The sequence below is a fragment of the Phaenicophaeus curvirostris genome, chromosome 1 (assembly GCF_032191515.1).
Source record: "Phaenicophaeus curvirostris isolate KB17595 chromosome 1, BPBGC_Pcur_1.0, whole genome shotgun sequence".
NCBI classification, from domain to species: domain Eukaryota; kingdom Metazoa; phylum Chordata; class Aves; order Cuculiformes; family Cuculidae; genus Phaenicophaeus; species Phaenicophaeus curvirostris.
Window position 1 is genome coordinate 28,774,380 of NC_091392.1, and position 18,657 is coordinate 28,793,036.

The 18,657-nt window shown below is 35.4% G+C and overlaps 1 protein-coding gene across 2 annotated transcripts in view; it reads left to right on the forward strand.

Moving 5' to 3' along the window:
- The window catches only part of IMMP2L (inner mitochondrial membrane peptidase subunit 2), a 570,080-nt gene that overhangs the window by 414,546 nt on the left and 136,877 nt on the right, over positions 1–18,657 (forward strand). For both annotated transcript variants that reach the window (XM_069851320.1, XM_069851312.1), the window contains exon 4: positions 1,481–1,546. In XM_069851320.1, coding sequence (XP_069707421.1) covers positions 1,481–1,546 — 66 coding nt within the window. The remainder of the gene's footprint in view (positions 1–1,480; positions 1,547–18,657) is intronic.

Here is an 18,657-nt window from a genome sequence, read left to right on the forward strand (position 1 = left end):
GGGAGAGGTCAGTAATTACATTACGATATATACATACTAATCAAGTTAAAAAGCTTACATGGTGAATTTCAAAGAACCTTTGAAAGTAAGGTGTTAAACCAGAACAGAGTTTTGAAAGAGCAAACTTAATTTTTTTTATTCAGTCTTTAAGAAATGCACAGTTTATCCCATATGTTATGTATGATTATTTCCATTATTTAAATTCTAAGTGAAAATGTTTCAATCTGAGCCTAAATGAATTAAAATTTAAATCAAGTGACAGAAAAGTAATTTTTCTTTTTAAATTTTGGAAATTAAAGTGAACTGCACGTGCCTTTATCCATGCAGCATTGTGGACAAATTTTTTACCCAGATTTGTCTCATCTTTATTTTTTAAGGACATGTAATCTTATTAATCTACCAGTTGACCAGAGATGAGCTCAAAGCAAAGGTCCTGATCTGTTGTAAGGATAGTATGGCCAGTGATTTTAGGCATGAAAACTGTAGTACAAAGCTCTTGCGATTGCATGTCTAGCAGGCTGTACTTGGAGTCTAATATATAGAACCCAAGCATCAGCAAAAAATCAAAATAATTTGTTCCTTCAGTGTCCTATATACAAGCAGCAGATACAAAAGTAGTTTTTTAAATAACATGAAAACACTATACTGAATTCACATAGTTAAATAATTAAAAGTGAATAACGAAAAAAAAGAGAGGCAAAATATTTAGGAATGAAAGACATTTTATGGTGTACATATATGTCTACATTAACCTGTCAAAAGTATGTTAGACTAACATTTCTAATAGTACTATCTTATTAATGTGCATCCAGGAAGTTGGAGTATTCAGGCTGTGCATGCAAGTTCAGCGTTGCTTTCTCATAATACTATGCAATTCATGATCAGAATCCATTCAGTGAAACATACTTATAGGAAAATGAAGTGAAAACATGGTATTGCATTAAGAAGCTTTGACTAAAGCTGAAACTTTCAGAAAATGTTGCAGCTTTCCTAAAACTTCCACAACTGCCTAGGCAAGCTTTACCTAAATTAGTGATAGATCTTAATATAACGTAGAGGCGCTATTTTTTCCCCAAAGTGAGTAAATTTCATGAATGTTTAAAAACAATACGATGATAAACTTTGATGGAGAGTTCAGGTTTTAGTACATTAATCTGTTTGCAAAGGTATCCTCTATATTGGTAGTAGGACATTCTAATTTGAATGTTGGGGATTGTATATAAGGTACATGGATTATTCTGGTAAGCATATGACCTTGTAAGCAGGTCATATTTCAGCATCTGCTTTTTAGTGATGATTTGTAATAAGAATGATTAAAGTAGCTTCACGTCAGGGTGGAACATCATGATTGATGCTATATGGAGGAGAACATGGAATCTTCTAATGACTTTAATAGTGTTTATTTCTTTGTGGAATTTCTTTTTGTTTTCTTAAGACAACAGGAGCATTACTGATTGTGTAACCTTATCCCTTGTCTCAGGTCTCCTAGAAACCCTGAACAGAAGATCATTAAACGAGTGATTGCTCTTGAAGGAGACATTATCAAGTAAGTATTTTAAGCTTTACTTTCTCAGTCTTTATAGGAATAGCGTGGCTTTTCAGTGGATTTTAAATCAGTATCCTAGACAACGAGAACTTTCTAGTATTTTCTTTCTATCTATTCTTAACAAGATTGTCAGTATTGTACCTGTCTCCTTTTTAATGAGAGGAGAGATGCTACGCAAAACTGCTCACTCTCTCATGAAAGGTACATGGGTGCAAATAATGCTTGTTTCTTAAAATATCTCTGTCACGTATCAAGGCAGGTAATTGTACAGCATTTTTTCAACAAGATTGTAGGGCTGTCATTTTTCATTTTGAAAGCCTAGGTGCTGTTTCGTACTGTGGTTGGCAAATAAAAATAGGGTTTTTTAGGGGCTGGAGGAGTGAGAGTTGTTTGGTTTTTTTCAGCTATTTGGTGTTTTTACCATTTATTTTTTTATTATTTTTTGAGATAAAGAATCCTTACGGGTGACTGTCTTGACTGCAGTGTATGGGAATCCACAGAGAACATGGTGGAACTTGGTGTAAATTATTCTGCTAGAAAAAAAATTGTAGAAAGAGTAGACTCTAGAGTACTTCAAGGCTCCATTTAGTCTGACAGATAGACCTTCCTACTGGGTCTGTTTGGAAATAAATTACTAGTAGATGTAAATCAAAAGTTTTTGTGGGAACAGTATTATTTTGATGAAATGCTTGCTTGCAAGTGTTTGGGATTTTTCTTTTTTCCCAGGTACGGAATGGAATTGGCATAGATCTGGGAGGGTAAATCCCTTGTTTCCCACACTAAGATGTGAATGACCCTGGGAGCTCTCAGACAGTATGGCAGACTGAGACTCAATTCATGTAGATAATGATTCTTGCTCTTGCATCTCATGTAGTGAATACTTAAGAAGTGCTTGGCAGCTGCAATGCAAATCAAGGATCTGAGAGTGGCCTCAATGAGCCCTAGTTAATAACAGCACTGGGCTTTTGAGAATGTCTGTCTTTTTTTTTTTTTCTTTTCTTTTCCTCTTGCAGTTGATATGATTTTGATTCATTGAAAAATTCCATGTCATTTCTGAGAAATGAAAACAAATTCTGATACCTGTGTTGAAGAAAAATACTAACATAACAGACAGTGTGAAGACAATGTTATGTCCAAAACCTATGGACATCTACAGCTAAAACTAGTTAACAAGGCAAAGACATTTAATAAATTAATTTCCAGATGTAGTAAATTAATTATTCTATACATTCAAATGCTTTAAGATTCTGAACTTCTCATTAACTACTGTGGATGTTCTTGGCCAAATGGACAAAGATGTGGGGAATAATAGCTGTGAGAGTCTGTACAGAATACTGATGAGCCTGCAGGTTTATGAATCAGAAGACTGAATGATGATCCTCAGATGTCTTTGGTAAAACAGTTTAGATTAATTTATTGATTGAATTATTAATCTTGGTAATTCAGATGTGCTTTTGCTTTAACTGTAGAAACTAGTTTTCAGGCAAAGAATAAATTATTGGACTATAGTAACTTGATAAGTTTTTATAACGTATTATTGTCTCTTAATTCTGTATGGATATGAAATATAAGTAATACTTGCCACTTTTTGTAATGAGGGTAAAGCAAAAGATTAGAAAATAAGAAAAAACAGCAAAGCTGCTAAGATTTTTCTAAAGTATGTATTATTTATGTAACAATACTGCAAGAAGCCATATGACGGATATTTGTGACTGAAACAGAAAACTGGTAACTGAAAGCATGTATAAAAAACATAAATAGAAGGTTTTAACTCCTATTTGATGTCTGAAGATGCTCTTTATTGCAAACCAAAAAGAACTGGTTTTATTATCTTAAGATTTTATGTCTATTTATTTTACATATTGAATTATTCCTGATCTACATATAGTGGTGCTCTGACTGAAACTGAAAGTGGTGGGCATCATGCACAAAAATGTATATGGAAGTATGAGACTTTACCCTATTTTTCTGACCCCGTTTTGGTCTGGATGAAATGTTATGCAAAACTTATGTATACTGACCTTAGAGGAACATTTAAACATCCTCATTCCTGATATCAAGCCTTTTGCTGCTACGTTGACCAAACAGAATTAATTCTTGCTAAGAAAACATCCAGCCTCACTGCAAAGCAGTTGTTTCTGCTCCAGGCTACAGAAATGTGAGAATTGTCAGTTAGATATGGTGGTGTTCTAGCACTGATGGGGCTGTTTGTGAGTACAAAGATTTGCATAGAGGTGGTGGTTATACATAGCGTTGTGTTGGGTTAGACATTTTATCTGGCAGGTCAGTGCAATGTACAAAGTCTACTTGTTGCTTTGCAAATTTTGCTTTGTGCCAGGTGACAAAATGAATTCATGCACACTTCTAATGGGGAATCTACCAATCTTCCAGTGTGAAGAAAAATTTGCAAATAATTGTGAGTTGGAAAGTGTTTTCATTTTGTGCTCCATGAGACAAGTGATAGACATTATGATCTATGAATCTGTAGTTATGCTTTCATAGATGAATGAGTTATCTTTACTTGATCTATTTGATGCACGACTAGGGATGATCTGTCACGAGAATGCTGTGTTTTGTCTTGTTATCAATTAAAATGTTAGTTAGCATTTTAATGTTTGTTAATTACTGAAAGTAATTATCAAAATGGACAAAGAGCTGTTAGTACCATAGAAAAATTTCCTTTTATTTTTACTTCAGCTCAGGTGTTATGACTCCACAGCAGAAAAAAACCCTGTTTTTCAATTCTTCATTTCTAAAAACATTAAATAAGATAAAAATTGTGACATTTTGAAAATGCTAATGACTGACTTCTGGGTTGTTTTTTTAAAAAAGGAATGTAGGTAAGAGATCTATAATGGGTCCATTTTGACCTTTCATTTTATATTTTTCAGTTACTCAGTCATTATGGACTACATACAACTTCACCTTTTCAAATATGCTTTGAGGGGTTGAAAAATGCTACAAACATTCTGAATAAAAAAAAATCTGGCATTTCAACTTTCTGTTCTTGTTTCAGGTCTTGTTGGTAGTGCAGGTGAAGCGAGTTTGGTAGTATCTTGTAAATCCCCAGAAGCATGTAGTACATGCCACAAACCTATGAGAGATTTTTTATGAATTTTGATAAGCCAGTAGAACTTCCTTATCAAAATAATTTAAAGAATAGACAGAAAATCACCATTTAGCCCTCGAGAATGAATCTGTAGGTCAGCTTGCATATGAACAATATTGCAAAGTGTAGCTCCTATAGGTCAGGTTTTATTTTGTCTTCTACAAACTCATAAGAGAATTAACTTTAAATAGGAAATCATTACGAAGGTTTCTGAAGACTGTTTAAATAATAATTTTTGCAAAGAAGGCCTTCTTTTAATAGCCAGTATAATATAATTTGTTAAAAATTAATGTTGTTATCATAAAACTTTTTGAGTAACTTGAAATTAAACTTATTAAAATTCACTTATCTTAAATGCATTACTGGAAATTCAAAAATCCATAGTAATCTAGCACAGATGAGTTATGGTATGTTTTCACTAACACAAATAAATGAAGGTTTGCGTGAACTGGGATTAAAATAGTAACATTTCAAATTAAGTCTGTTCAGTAACTTGCTGAGCTAATTTGTTTTCCTTCTGTCTGTTACAGTTGCACAGGTCTGCAGGAGCTAGGTGTGTCAGTTTGGTTTCTGTCATTTAATTGTTTGCTTCATGATACTGTACCTGATTAAGAATGATAGTGAGCCCCTAGGAAGAGCAATTTTATAAAGCATTGTCCAGGGATATTTTTAGGCTATTTAGGAGCCAGCATTCTGAGGACCAAATGGCTCAGGAGATGATGTCGCATTTAAGTGTTAAATCTTGCAAAACTGCTGTGAAGATGTGAATTAAGATATATCCCTTGTCTCATAATGCAGAGATAGATCATTACATTAGTAGGCTGTAGGTCTAAACCAAGCTTCAGTAACATTTTAATTTTAATACAAGATCCCGCATTAAATTGCATAAAAATGTACAAATATGCTATCTTTTGTTTTCATAAAATACAGCGTGAAATAATTTTTCACAAAGGCAAGAGATATGAAGACACAAAAAAATGAAAAGACAGTTTTCCAGGCTAATTTTTTACTTTTTTTTCCCCATACATTGGAAAGTATGTGCGTGAATATTATAACAATATTTACTCATTGCCTCATGCAGTAAGGTCTTAATTCCTTTAGTATCTGTAATATTTAAAGGTATATTTTCTTTCTTAAGAGTACAGGTAGAAGTAGGAAGACTGCTAAAAGATCAAGTGTATCATCAATATTATTTCTCTGATATCTCAGGTTGTTTCACTTGTCAGAGTTCACTGAAGACAATGGAGTTACAATGTAGACCCAGTGTGACCTCTGGAACTCTTAATATTAAAGAAAAAAAGACAATGTAATATGATTCTCTGAGATTGAAGAATTTGCAATGTTAACTTAAAGAAAAAAAGAAACAACATATCCTATTACCTCTGAAGTGAGGAGGCTTGATTTGTACAACACTAAAAGGCAGTAAGAGAGACCATCAATAACATTAGTTTTCACGGAGTTATGTTCAGGCTAAACCCAAAAGAGCTGAAAATTGAGTATGCAATTGCAATTGTAGTACGTACTCAACTTCTCTCTGTTACTGTGCATCTGAACCAAGACACAAATGACAGCTGCATCTACAGGGAGGAGAAAGTTTGGGTTTTTTTTTTAGTTTAATTAGAGAAGCAGCACTCTAAAACACAAAAAGCAGCATGTCTTTTAAGATGGCATGTCTGTGAACACTGTGCATAACAAGTCTCAGTAGTGTTCAAAGACTATTTTAATCTGCCAAAGTAATAAACGATGGGGAAAATTTTTAAATGTAGGCACCTTGGAGGAACATTTCTGATAGCTTTTAATAAATTGCTGTCATTATGCATCCTGTGGTTATTGTGAGGTGTAGTCCAATATATGCGGGAAGTGCATCTGCAGACACTTATTACCAGCATTAGCTGTAGCTGTGTAAAGTCGCATTCTATCTTGTGCTAATACACATTATTGAATTAAGAGAAAAGAAGCAGAGAAGCACTTTATGCCTTTATCACTGAAAACTACGAGGATGGAGAATAGAAATTTTGGAGAGGAGTTTGGAAAAATACTGATGAAGTATATGTCCTGTCTAGGCTATGCTGACATCAGCATCTGAGAGCATGTAACTTTTGCTGCGTTATCCCATTGTTGGCAAATTGTGAATTTCTCTGCAGTGCAAATATTTGGAAGGGTTATGGTCACCAGTTCACTTATGACTGGCTTCCATGTGCTGGACATTGAGTAGAGAACAATATAAGAACTGATAATAGGCAGGTTAGGACCTACTAATAGGCAGGTCTTTATTTTCTATTAATTCGTTTTCTAGGATGTTGAAGCATTTTGGTAGGTTTTAAACACAAACTTTAAGAACAGGTCTGTAATACATACAAATGCTGTTCTAGGAAAGGAAATAATATAGTCATGTTATAGACCACACATGGACTTCTGTGTCCAGTCTTCAGCAAGAAAGACATCAATAATCTGGAACAAGTTCAGCAGAGGGCCCCGTGCCCTCAAGCTGGTCAGAGACTGCAGCACTTGCATTTTCAGGAAAGGCTTGGGAAATTGAATTTTTTAAGAATGGAGAAGAGGAGGCTTTGAGGTCACTTAACATCAGCCCCCAGTATCTGTGGGGAGGTTAGCAAGAAGATAGTGGTGTGATGGGATTAACTGGAAACAAGAGATGTTCAGACTGGATAGAAGAATTTACTCCATGAGGCTAGCTGAGGTATGGGGCAGTTGTCAGAGAAGCTGGGATCTCCATCCTTAGAGTTGTTCAAGACCTGACTGGATAAAACCCTCATTTGATCACACAGAATTATTTAGACTATAAAAGACCTGTAAAATCATTGAGTCCAGCTGTAAATCTAACACTGCCAAGTCCATCATGTTCCTAAGCACCACATTCACACATCTTTTAAGTACATCCAGGAATGGTAACTTAACCATTTCCGCAGGAGCCTTTTCCAATTCTTGATGATTCTTTTGATGAAATAATATTTCCTAATAACTAGTCTAAAACTCCCCTGATGTAAATTGAGGTCAATTTCTCTCATCCTATCACTTGTTACGTGGCTGAAGAGATCAATGCCCACCTCGCTACAACCTTCTTTCAGATCATTGTAAAGAGCAATAAGGTCTCTCCTTGTCCTCCTTTTCTCCAGACTAAACAACCTTAGTTCCCTCAGCCACTCCTCATAGGTCTTGTGCACAAGACACTTCAGTGTCTTGATTACCCTTCTCTGGACATGCTCCAGCACCTCAATGTCTTTTTTGTAATGAAGGGCCCCAAACAGAATTTGATGTGTGGCCTCACCAGCACCGAGTACAGGGGGATGATTCCATAGTCCTGCTAGCCAGGATACTGTTGGTCTTCGTCACCTGGACACATTGCTGGCTTGTATTCATCTAGCTGCAGGTCCTCTTCTGCCAGACAGCTTTCCAGCCACTCATTCCCAAGCCTCTAGTGTTGCATGGGGTTGTTTTGGCCCAAGTGCAGGACCTAACACATGGCCTCGTTGAACATTGTGCAATTAGCCTGAGCCCATCAGCCAGACTGTACAGATCCCTCTGTGGAGCCTTTCTTCCCTCAAGCAGATCAACTTTCCTGCCCATCTTAGTGTCACCTGCTGACTTACTGAGGCTTGATCCCCTTGATCACTTTATTAATAAAGATATTAAATGGAACAAGCTCTAACACTGCTTTGTGACCAGCTGCCAGCTGGATTTAACTCCATTCACCAGAATTCTTTAGGCCTGGGCATGCAGCCAGTTTTTCACCCAGCAAACAGTAGTCCTGTACAAGCCATGAGCAGCCAGGTTTTCCAGGAGAATGCTGCTGGAAATGGTGTCCAAGGCTTTATCTAGGTAAACAACATGCACAGGCTTTCCCTCAACTACTAAGTGGATCACCTTGTCATAGAAGATCAGGTTAGTGTCGTGTAGCTAACCCTGTTTTGAGCAGGAATTTGGATTACACATTTCCTGAGGGCCCTTCCTCCTTGAACTATGCTATGATTCTATCATATCTATGCTGTATTCTACACTAATTTTCAAATGCATTATGCCACATTTAAAGGAGTTTTGTCTTTGTTAGAAGCTTAAATTAATGCAATGTATTCATCTCACAGAATCACAGAATCACAGAATAACCAGGTTGGAAGAGACCCACCGGATCATCGAGTCCAACCGTTCCCATCTCATTTCAGAAAATCTTTTATAGGCATTTTTCTTTAAAGAAACACAGTTGATTTCTGTTTTACTTAAAGCTGGTTTGCTGCCAAGACATCAGACAGAAAAGACGTGCTTACAAGTATAACCATCTCAATAGGAAGCTCAATATGCTGTCTTTATGAAGGTCTTTTAAAAAGTGAGAAGCAAGTGAATAAAATACACTAACATTTAAAAAATCCAGTAGTTAATATAATGCTTTCATGTATTTAAATTTTCACAAAATATCTCCTTTTTCTTTCTAAGGTACAGATACAAATGTCTGTGGTGGTCTGAAATTTGGCACTGAAATCCATACTTAGGAATCAGAAGAAAGGATGCGTTTAATAAAAATAGTCTTTGTCCCGAGCAGTTTAGGACTTCATCTTACCAGTATTTAAATGGCTGCTTGAGAAGTTTCTGCATTGAAGTAAAGCTCTGTGTCAACTCCGATGCTCATCTGTGTCTCCCATTAAAAGCTCAGTATGACAAGAACAAAGACGAGAGTAGGAGGAAGGAAATAGTATTAAACCCATTTTATAGAAGAGGAAGTCAGGATGAAAGATGGTGTCATAGACTTATTTTTACATAAGAAGTGTGTAGAACTGCCATTAACTGAACTCCCTGGTTTCCTCATCTCAGAAAATGGACATGTGTTTTTCAGCAGATTTTTCTAGATACAAACAGGGTTCAGAACTCAACAATTCTGGACACTTTCCTCCTGTAAATTGGAAGGATAATTTATGTTAACTTGAACTGTATGAGGATCAGGGATATTGTTATGCAAACTGAAGGAAAACATGTTGAAACAAGAGAGTCTGATCTAAATAATGTGAATAAACCTTACTGGTTGTTTCATTTCACAACAGTGCAAAAGTCCTCTTTCTATCTTACTCAAATATATCGAGTGTTGTAGTCAGTCAGTAACATGGTGAGATTTGTGTCCACCTACCAATAATGAGTAGAAAACTATGTTGTGAACTAGTCTCAGCCTTGGGTTGTTTCATTATCTGCACCAAATGATGACTATTCTCTCTCTCTCTCTTTTTTTTTTTACTGAATTCCTTTGTCTCCTTTGAGTGAATGATGAAGTAAGCAGATGTTCTGTTCATTTCAGTACAAGTAACAGTCAGGTAACTGCAAGTGACTGAGTTGGTGTTTTTTAAAAGTATTCTCTGCTCCCTTTCCATTCCTAAACACTCACACACTCTCTCCTTCCCTCTCTCTTCCCTCCTGTGTTCCATCCCCCCACAGGTAGAAATACTGCTCCCTTATGTAATTCCTTTAAGTTGACCATGTGTGTGATACTACTCCACTCTAATGAAGAAGGGGAACAACAGCAGTCACATCACTTTTGTTGCTGCATATGAGAAAAGGCATAGCTTGTCTCCAAAGTGTTCTTCCTAAATGCTCGTCTTTCCAATGCTTTCACCTGGGCTCCCTTTTGAAATTGCTGAAGGCAGCTTAAATGAACTCTATGTACTTGGCATTGTAATGAGCTGACAGAGGCCACCCATCTGCATGCCAGCTCCAGCTGAAGCACAGTAACTTCTTAAAATGCACCAACATTGCCATTTGTGATCATCTGAATATACTCTCATAGAGTGAGAGTCTCAGCTGGTATGAACCATCTCAGTTCTTTAACGTTAAGGGAAATAGACCAGTTTATCTAAATACAAATCTGGTTATAACGCTTTTTGGGGTAAGAATGTATGAAAAGAATACAAAAAAAAATCACATTTTCAAAGGTTGATAGTTGATTTTGTATGTTCCATATTTTTCTGTTGAGTGAAGTAATGGGTACAGAATTCTACACAGAATGAACTGATGATGTGTTGTGTATCCTTTTTTTCTTTTTTTTTAATTTTATTTAGAAAAATATTGTAAAGTTTCCTGTTTGCTTGCTTGTTTTCCTCATGGGATTTACAGCTTGACAAAGTTCTTCAGTACCAGTGTGTATTTTATAGCACTGTTTGGCAGCCATGTGCAATAACTGCCCATGTTTTAATTTGAAAATTTTTAAATTATTGTGTTTGCTATTATGTACAGCTTGCAAATATATGTTGGCAGAAATATTAATTGTAAATTGTTCATTTAAAAAGATTGCCTCCATAGTTTTGCACTGCAAACTGATCTTGAAATGAGGGTCTGATAGTTCACAGCAGCAGAACTAATAAGGTTTTGAAATTGATCACCCCAGTGGTTATGAGATTCAAATGAGAACAGGAGCGAAAATGACTATTATCTTTTTTCATTATTATAGAACTGACTATTGTTGACATTGTGCTTCTGTGAAGTAAATTGTGTGATGAAACTGTAGTATATTTGGGGTATAATGGGTAGCAAGTCATTAAGCAGGGTCTCCAGCATCTGTGCACATGGAAGCCAAAAATATTTTCTTTACTGCAGTCTGTTGTCAGTGATTGCAGAAATAATTTCTGCTTGCTGACCATTATGCCACAAGCTTTTTAATATGCAGCCAGCAATATATTATGATAAAGTGTATGTCATGTTTCTCTAGAATTTCAGATATATCCTGGCTATTGTTTCTAATGACCAGATTTCAGTTTTGTATATGTAGCAAAAATAAATTAGTATTTTATCATTTATTATAGCATGAAGGGTAGCAAGTGATAAATGCTGAAAAAGGTTGTGATAGAATTGCTATAATTGAAAACCAAAGCATAGTGCCCTAGTAGAGGTGGGAGTCTAATAAGTGATGGACCTCTAAAAGAGACAGAATAGAATAATAGATGAGGAAATCAATGGACAGATTAGAAATAGGTACATACCTAAAAAAGAAAGGTGACTTTTAATGGATTTCAGGGGACTGACTTAGTGATTGGCTTAATTAATCAAAGTCCCACTGCTAGTGCAACTTTCTGTGCAAAAAAACCCCAAATTGCCTTCATGCAATGTAGTGGAAATTGATAGCTTGTATAATTAAAAGTTGCACTATCATGTGTCTATTCTGAAGTATGTCTTAGCATATTTCCGATATAGTATGTGTAGGTATGACCATATTTAAAAGAAGTCTTTAGATTTCTGACAATAAAAGTCATTCTGCTGTTTCTAAAGCTATGCAGTAGACAAAACTTTAATTAAACAGGTTTTCAAGAACAGAGAATAGAGACTAAGTTCGTAAACCAGACAGATATGCTTTGCAAATGAAAAAGAAAGCTAATTAAGCCAAGCATAGCAGCATAATATTAATTTTTAGACACACTTCAAGCATATTTGTAGTAAATCTTGCCACAGCTATTGTGTATTTCCTAATGAGTTATTCTAGAGTTTGTTTAGTATCTATGCTGCCAAACACTCTGTAGCCAGGTAAAAAATTGTATCCTTAGGCATTATACTGATGTTTATTTCAGCACAATTGACTTTTTGAGCCCAGTTTATGAAAAGGGAAAAAAATGACATAAGGAATTTTTAGGTACCAGAATATTTTTCATTCCTATAAGAGGTTAATATGGAGCACTTGCTGGAGCTCTGTCACATGAAACAGAATGGAGATAAATTTTATCATATGCATGGAAGGCTGTTAAGGGAGTTAGTGAACTGCTACATTTCCTTCCATATGAAGACAAAATTAGTCTACATTTTTTTATGTTGTCTGATTTAGATGGTTAGATTGAAAGCACTTTCTGATGTTTGGCTGCAGCATTTGTTTGCACCTCTATGTTTTCTCAAACTGTTTATATAAAAATTCTTGAACGTTTTCAGTTGAGAGATGTGACAAATCTGTTAGGATGTTACTTCTTTGGTTGAGGTATTTTTCTAAAGTTTTAGTTTCCTGACAGGTTTCTGAGAGATCTCTAATTCTTTTTTTCCTCTGCTGTGAAATATTGATTGTATTTGAACAGCTTTAGTTAGATCAGCCTTAGATGTTTTGGGACCTTTACTATATAGAATCTGAAAATTTGGGTACAATTTCTGAAGTAATAACAAATGCCTAACTGTTTCCCTTTGTTGATTCAAATACACCCACCCCCCACCCCCTCCTTTTTAAGAGAATATAAAAATATGGTTTATATAGAATTTTTCATAATTCCTTTCCTTCTGACTGGGCCACATAAACTGTTTCAGTGTTAGAATTACATGGGCAAAAAATAGCAGATGTATCAGGTATGCTACAGTCATGTCTATGGATTTTTGTAGAAGGTTTCTTAAACTCTGGAGTATTTTCTCTGTTACTCAAAGGCTGAGCAGATGGGCCATGGATATTCTCCTGATCACTTGCCACATACACAGTTACAACTAGACCAGCTTGGTCTCTGTACTGATTTCTCTCACAGGTTAGTGCTGATGGTGCTGACAGTAGCACATAGAGCAGGTGCAGATGTTGCTCTCATATAACTATTTTGAAGTTCTGTGTATGTGTATTAGAATCATAGAATCATAGAATCATAGAATCATAGAATCATAGAATAGTTGGAGTTGGAAAGGACCTTAAAGATCATCCAGTTCCAACTACCCTGCCACAGGCAGGGACATCCCACTAGATCAGGCTGCCCAAGGCCTCATCCAGCCTGGCCTTGAACACCTCTAGGGATGGGGCAGCCACAATTTCCCTTGGCAACTTGTTCCAGTGTCTCACCACTCTCATGGTGAAGAAATTCTTCTTAATGTCTATTCTAAACCTGCCTTTCTCCACTTTATACCCATCCCCCCTCATCCTATCACCACAAGCCTTTGTGAATAGACCCTCTCCAGCTTTCTTGTAGGCTCCTTCCAGGTACTGGAAGGTCACTGGATATTGCTTCTGGGCTATGTAAATGATAATTATCTACTAATGTTATCTAAGGGTATCTACATATTCCTGAACATGAAGTTATAAACCGAAAGGTACTGAGAGGTGAAAGAGGGATGTGAGGGGAAAGAGTGACTTAAACATCAGTCTAAAACATGTTCCCATGAGAAACCTGGCATAAAAGATATATCAAAGTCTTGCAATTCAATGACACAAGACCATGAGGACAAGAACATTTGGGAGTATAAGGTAAAGATATTGCCACAGCAGCTTTGGGGTAGATCAGTGAAAGACTACAAAGTCAAAAGCAGATTTCAGTGCTACAAGTATAAGGTTACAGAGCTGCAATGGAAGACCCTTAATTTTACAAAACTTAAAGCCTAGGGCAAAATCTCTACCTTTCATTTCTCTGTGGATAATTTGACTTTTCATGATAATGATGAAAAAGAAAAGCTAGACCATTTAATAGGAAATGTGAGACTCATTTAATGAAGTCTTAAAAATTCTGCATGGACTAAACATTTACAGTAGAAATGCTCGCAACAACATTTGATCAGCTAGTGTAGTGTAGTTTAGTCTAACTCATTCTATAACCCTCTTTCTTTTCTTTTTTCTTTATTTTTAGGGAATGTTTTAGGACATTATATTTCAGTTCTGAAATATAATGCCTTTGCCCTTGCCCTCATGCCTCTATGCTCATGTATTCTCTGTTCATCTTTGTACCAGTGCTCAGGTCAGTCTGTGAGAACCTCTGCACAGGTAATTTTGTTCTGTTCCTATGTATCCTTTGATGTACATAACAGATTTTAAGGACTCATTTAGAAACCTTTACAGATCTGTATATAGTATCCCTTCATACACAGGCATGTGAAGATCATTTGAACGTGCAAGGATATCTAGCATGTCTACTTTTTGGCCCATAGTTGTCTTTTACCAGAGTTTAAGAAATTTCTGGCAAGTTTCATCTTTAAGCTCCTTAATTCTGTTCTGATGTATTTAACTGTTAGATACTGACTTGTTGACAGGACAAAGGCAAGAAATTAGCATATGTTGCTGGAAGATTTTTTTTCCTTCTCTTAGTGGCTACTTCTCTAGGAGTTGAAATAAAGTGTTCAGTACTATGAGCATTTTCCATGGTGTATATTCAGTGCTGAATGAAAAGTTTGTAATTCATATTTGAAATTTTTGAATGCAAAGTCTTCTATTATAAACCATTGAAAGTTGGATGATGAATTTAAAATGTCTTTCTGTACAACCTTTAATTTCCAACAGAAAATTATGAGTTTTACAGGCTTTATAGATGGAATCCAGTTCCTTAAACATACCTGTCTAGTGGCATTTCAGATGTCCTAGTTATTCGATCTGGTCTTATAAGCTAGTTTCAGAAAGGCACGGTTCTCTTGAACATTGTGTTATAGCTGCCCTTGTCATGAGGTTGTCTCAGTGGACTGCCTAAAATAGCACCAGTCACTTATGTGTAGGCACGCAAGTCATTCTTCATAACAAATTAGATGGTTCATGAGAAGCAATTTAAAATATCATGCTGAAGGTTTGGAAAACATCCAGCAACCCTTTAGAGCTTAAAACTTTGAGTCATGTATGTTAAGTTAACTGATGATATACATCTTTGGAGTATAAGGGTACACCCTTAACAGCAGTAAGTGAAAACTATTTGTATTTTAATCATTCCTTGTCTCTCAAGTACCCTCACTGGCTGATATCTGAAGAATGGTCAGTTATAGAAGAGTATCACTGATATTACAGTGTGTGACCAGCTTCCAGTGTAATTATCTTGTAGGCATTATTTAACATATGATTCTGGAAGAGCTGCCTTGTTCTGGAGAAGAAATTTATATGGAGCACTGGCTGTGACAGTCTACAGTAAGGACAGAAAGTGACAAGGCCCCGTTTTTGCTAAATTTATAAGCCCTTCAAAATATTATATATAGTGTACATGGATTTTCAATTTGAATATAGACTACGTACATATATACACATATATCTACTCATATAAATGCATTTTTATATCTATGTATAATTGATGTGTATATGAATGCCAAATTTATCAAGAATCAAGAGGCACAAGATAGGTCTGCTGGGAACAGAAATGAATCGTGATTCAGCTATTCAAACCTAGATTCTGTGTTGTCACTTTACAGGAAACCGAAGCTTTCAGTCTAAATATAAATTAAGTGTATAATATATGCTTAAACACACTGACTTTAATTACACGAAATTCAAAACATCCGTTACTCACTGGAGACAAATTCTGCTTAGATTACATAGAATCAGTTTGGAGGAATAAACCTCATGTCTTAAAACAAAGGATTGATAAGCTGATGTTCTGAAGTACCTGAAACTCTCTGACAGTTGCAGCAGTGGGCAATAATTGCAAACTGGAAAACAAATTAAGTTGAAGAACTTAAATTGTTTTATTTTCCTTCTTGTTGGGCTTTAGTAAAATTACACAACAAAGATATTGTCATGACAAGGACATCTGTGAATACAAGCTTTGCATCCCTGTTGATCTGCTGAAAGAATAAAATGTTTCATTTAGTCTGAAAATGAGAAATTTGCCAGAAATTGCCCTGAAATTCTGATTAGGTTGAACATAGTTATTTTGTTTTCTATTTTTACCTCAGTTTTAAAGTATTGCAGAGATAGAAGTGTGATTTGCTCCAATAGTTATTTCTAATGTCAGACATGCAAAACTTGTCAATTGTGATCACGCTGCAAGGTTCTGTTCAGAGAGATTGCTGGATAGGTCAGTAGCTGAGAGAATCATTAGTCAGTTTTTTCCCCTGTCAGCTTGTCAGATACTGTATTTAAGTTAGATATAAAGATTTTATTACCAAATGGAGTCTGTAGTGCACAATAGAAGATCCAATGAATCCTGAATTCCAAAATAAAACTTGAGGCCTTAATTGGAGCTTCACCAAAGAAATTTTATTTGTAAACATAACAGAGTTCCAGTTTTACACAGGTTGATCTCCACTTCTTAGCCATGTTTATTCTCATCTTCAGATATTTAAAAAAAAATAAAAGTGTCTCAATTTCTGATCAAATTGCCATCAATTACTTTTAAAAGTTGTTTTGAAAGTTTCTTTAAGTTTTGACTACATGAGTCACAAAACCATGCTCACATCAGCATAATGTGAGAATCCTGTTAGTATTACATTATTGGCTATAGCAGATCAAGTCTTTGGGTAAGTCTAAAAACAGCTCATTTCAGACACACAAAATCCAGTCAAGAACTGTATTAACATGAAGCTGTCTGGCTGTGCTATAACCCAGACATTCAGACTGTGAAAAGGAAGAGGTGGACCAATCACCAAAAATGCATATAGACATAAATACCAGGAAATTATTATGTTGCAATATTTAATGTGCCTTTAAGCTAATGAGAATTCCTCAGAACAGTGGCGGATAGAAAATTAGGAAAGCTCTTATTAAATCCCCCAAATTAATAACCTTGTGCTTTGTAATTTTCTTCAAGCTCTTTTAATAGTAAAAATTGCAGTGATTTTCAATGAACACATGATGTAGTTTTATTTTTTAATTTTAAGTCCTTAGGTGGATTTCTAATCACTTGATAAGAATTTTTTATAGCAAGTACCCTGATTGACAAAGTTGTGAAAGCAAATATACTGTCTAGTTTTGTAGATGACAGTTTCTCCCCATTTCAGCAAAGAAATGATTAATTTTTCCTTTCACTTCTAAACCAAAATACCTAATGAAACTTTTTTGAGCCTTTCAGTGCCATTGTCATCAACATCTTTTCTGAAAAGAATCTCTGCAAAACTAAAGATGTGTTTATGCACCTGAGATCATGGGAAGCCAAGGAATATTTCTAAGGATACATCTCAATACAGTTAATATAAATATTAATCAAAAACTGATCTGAACTCACTTATGTCAATAGAAATCTTTCAATTATGTTGAGTGAAATGTGGATCAGATTTCTGTACTACAGTAAACCCTGTAATTTCAAAATGGAACTGAATAGATACTTTAATGAGTGGTGTCATCAGCCAAACTTTCACAGGTCATTTGATCAAGTCCTGTCAGTACTGGTTTGAAAAATCTCAATTTTGGCTCTTAAAAAATCTGGCCCAGTTATCTTAGAAATGATGACACACCTTATACTGACATAAGGCTATTATGAGACACAAAAACTTAAGAGAGTACTACATCCAGTCAGTAAAATCTAAGTGAAATAAACTTGCTGTCTTTTTCTCAATCCTGTTGCAAACACAGTTTCTTCTCTGCTCCCAGGAAGAGTACTTGTAATTTTGTCCTTGTGAAAATGGAAAAGCTCAACAATGTCAGTATGAGGGACTGAAAACCTGACTCATTTCCACAACTCACTAAAAATAATAGGTGCAGGTGTCATTTTTCTGCTCTTTTTCCAAAGAGGCTCTGGAGATTTGTCACAGTATGGAGCATCTCCACAACCACTGTATTACATCTTTTGGGCAATGCCTGTAGCAGAAGCAAAAGCAAATATAATTTGCCTTTGTGTCTTGACAACATACTTTGATTTATATAGATACTATGAAACAGTAGTTTCAGGATTTTGATATGATTCTGAATATATGATTGTATAATATACATTTAAAACAGCTGTTAATAATTCATGGCTGGTCTTCTAACACCTCCTGTTTTCTGTGGCCACTGCGTCAAAAAAATGTTGAGCAATAATCTTGAAAACCCCAGTAGCAAATCTGCAAATATATCAGTGAGTCTTCCCTGATAAAATATTCAAGTTAAGTAATTTTTTTACGTCTTGTCTATTTTATTAAAGTGGAACCGCACAAAAATAAATTAAACTAGAGAGTTCTAGAGTTTCTAGCCTGAGGAAGTATATGTTAAGTAGTTAATTTATGTTTATTTAATTTAATTTAGAGCTATGGGTTTTTTTCAGAGTTTTATAGTGAATTGTACCTGGAGATAAAATGTGTTTTTAAGAGGCTAGTAGTAGTATGCGTCTGATATTGCCCTTCCACCAGTGTCTACTGACTTCTAAAGGTGAATTAATGTCGTTAATAATGTCTAATATGCTATAGTCTA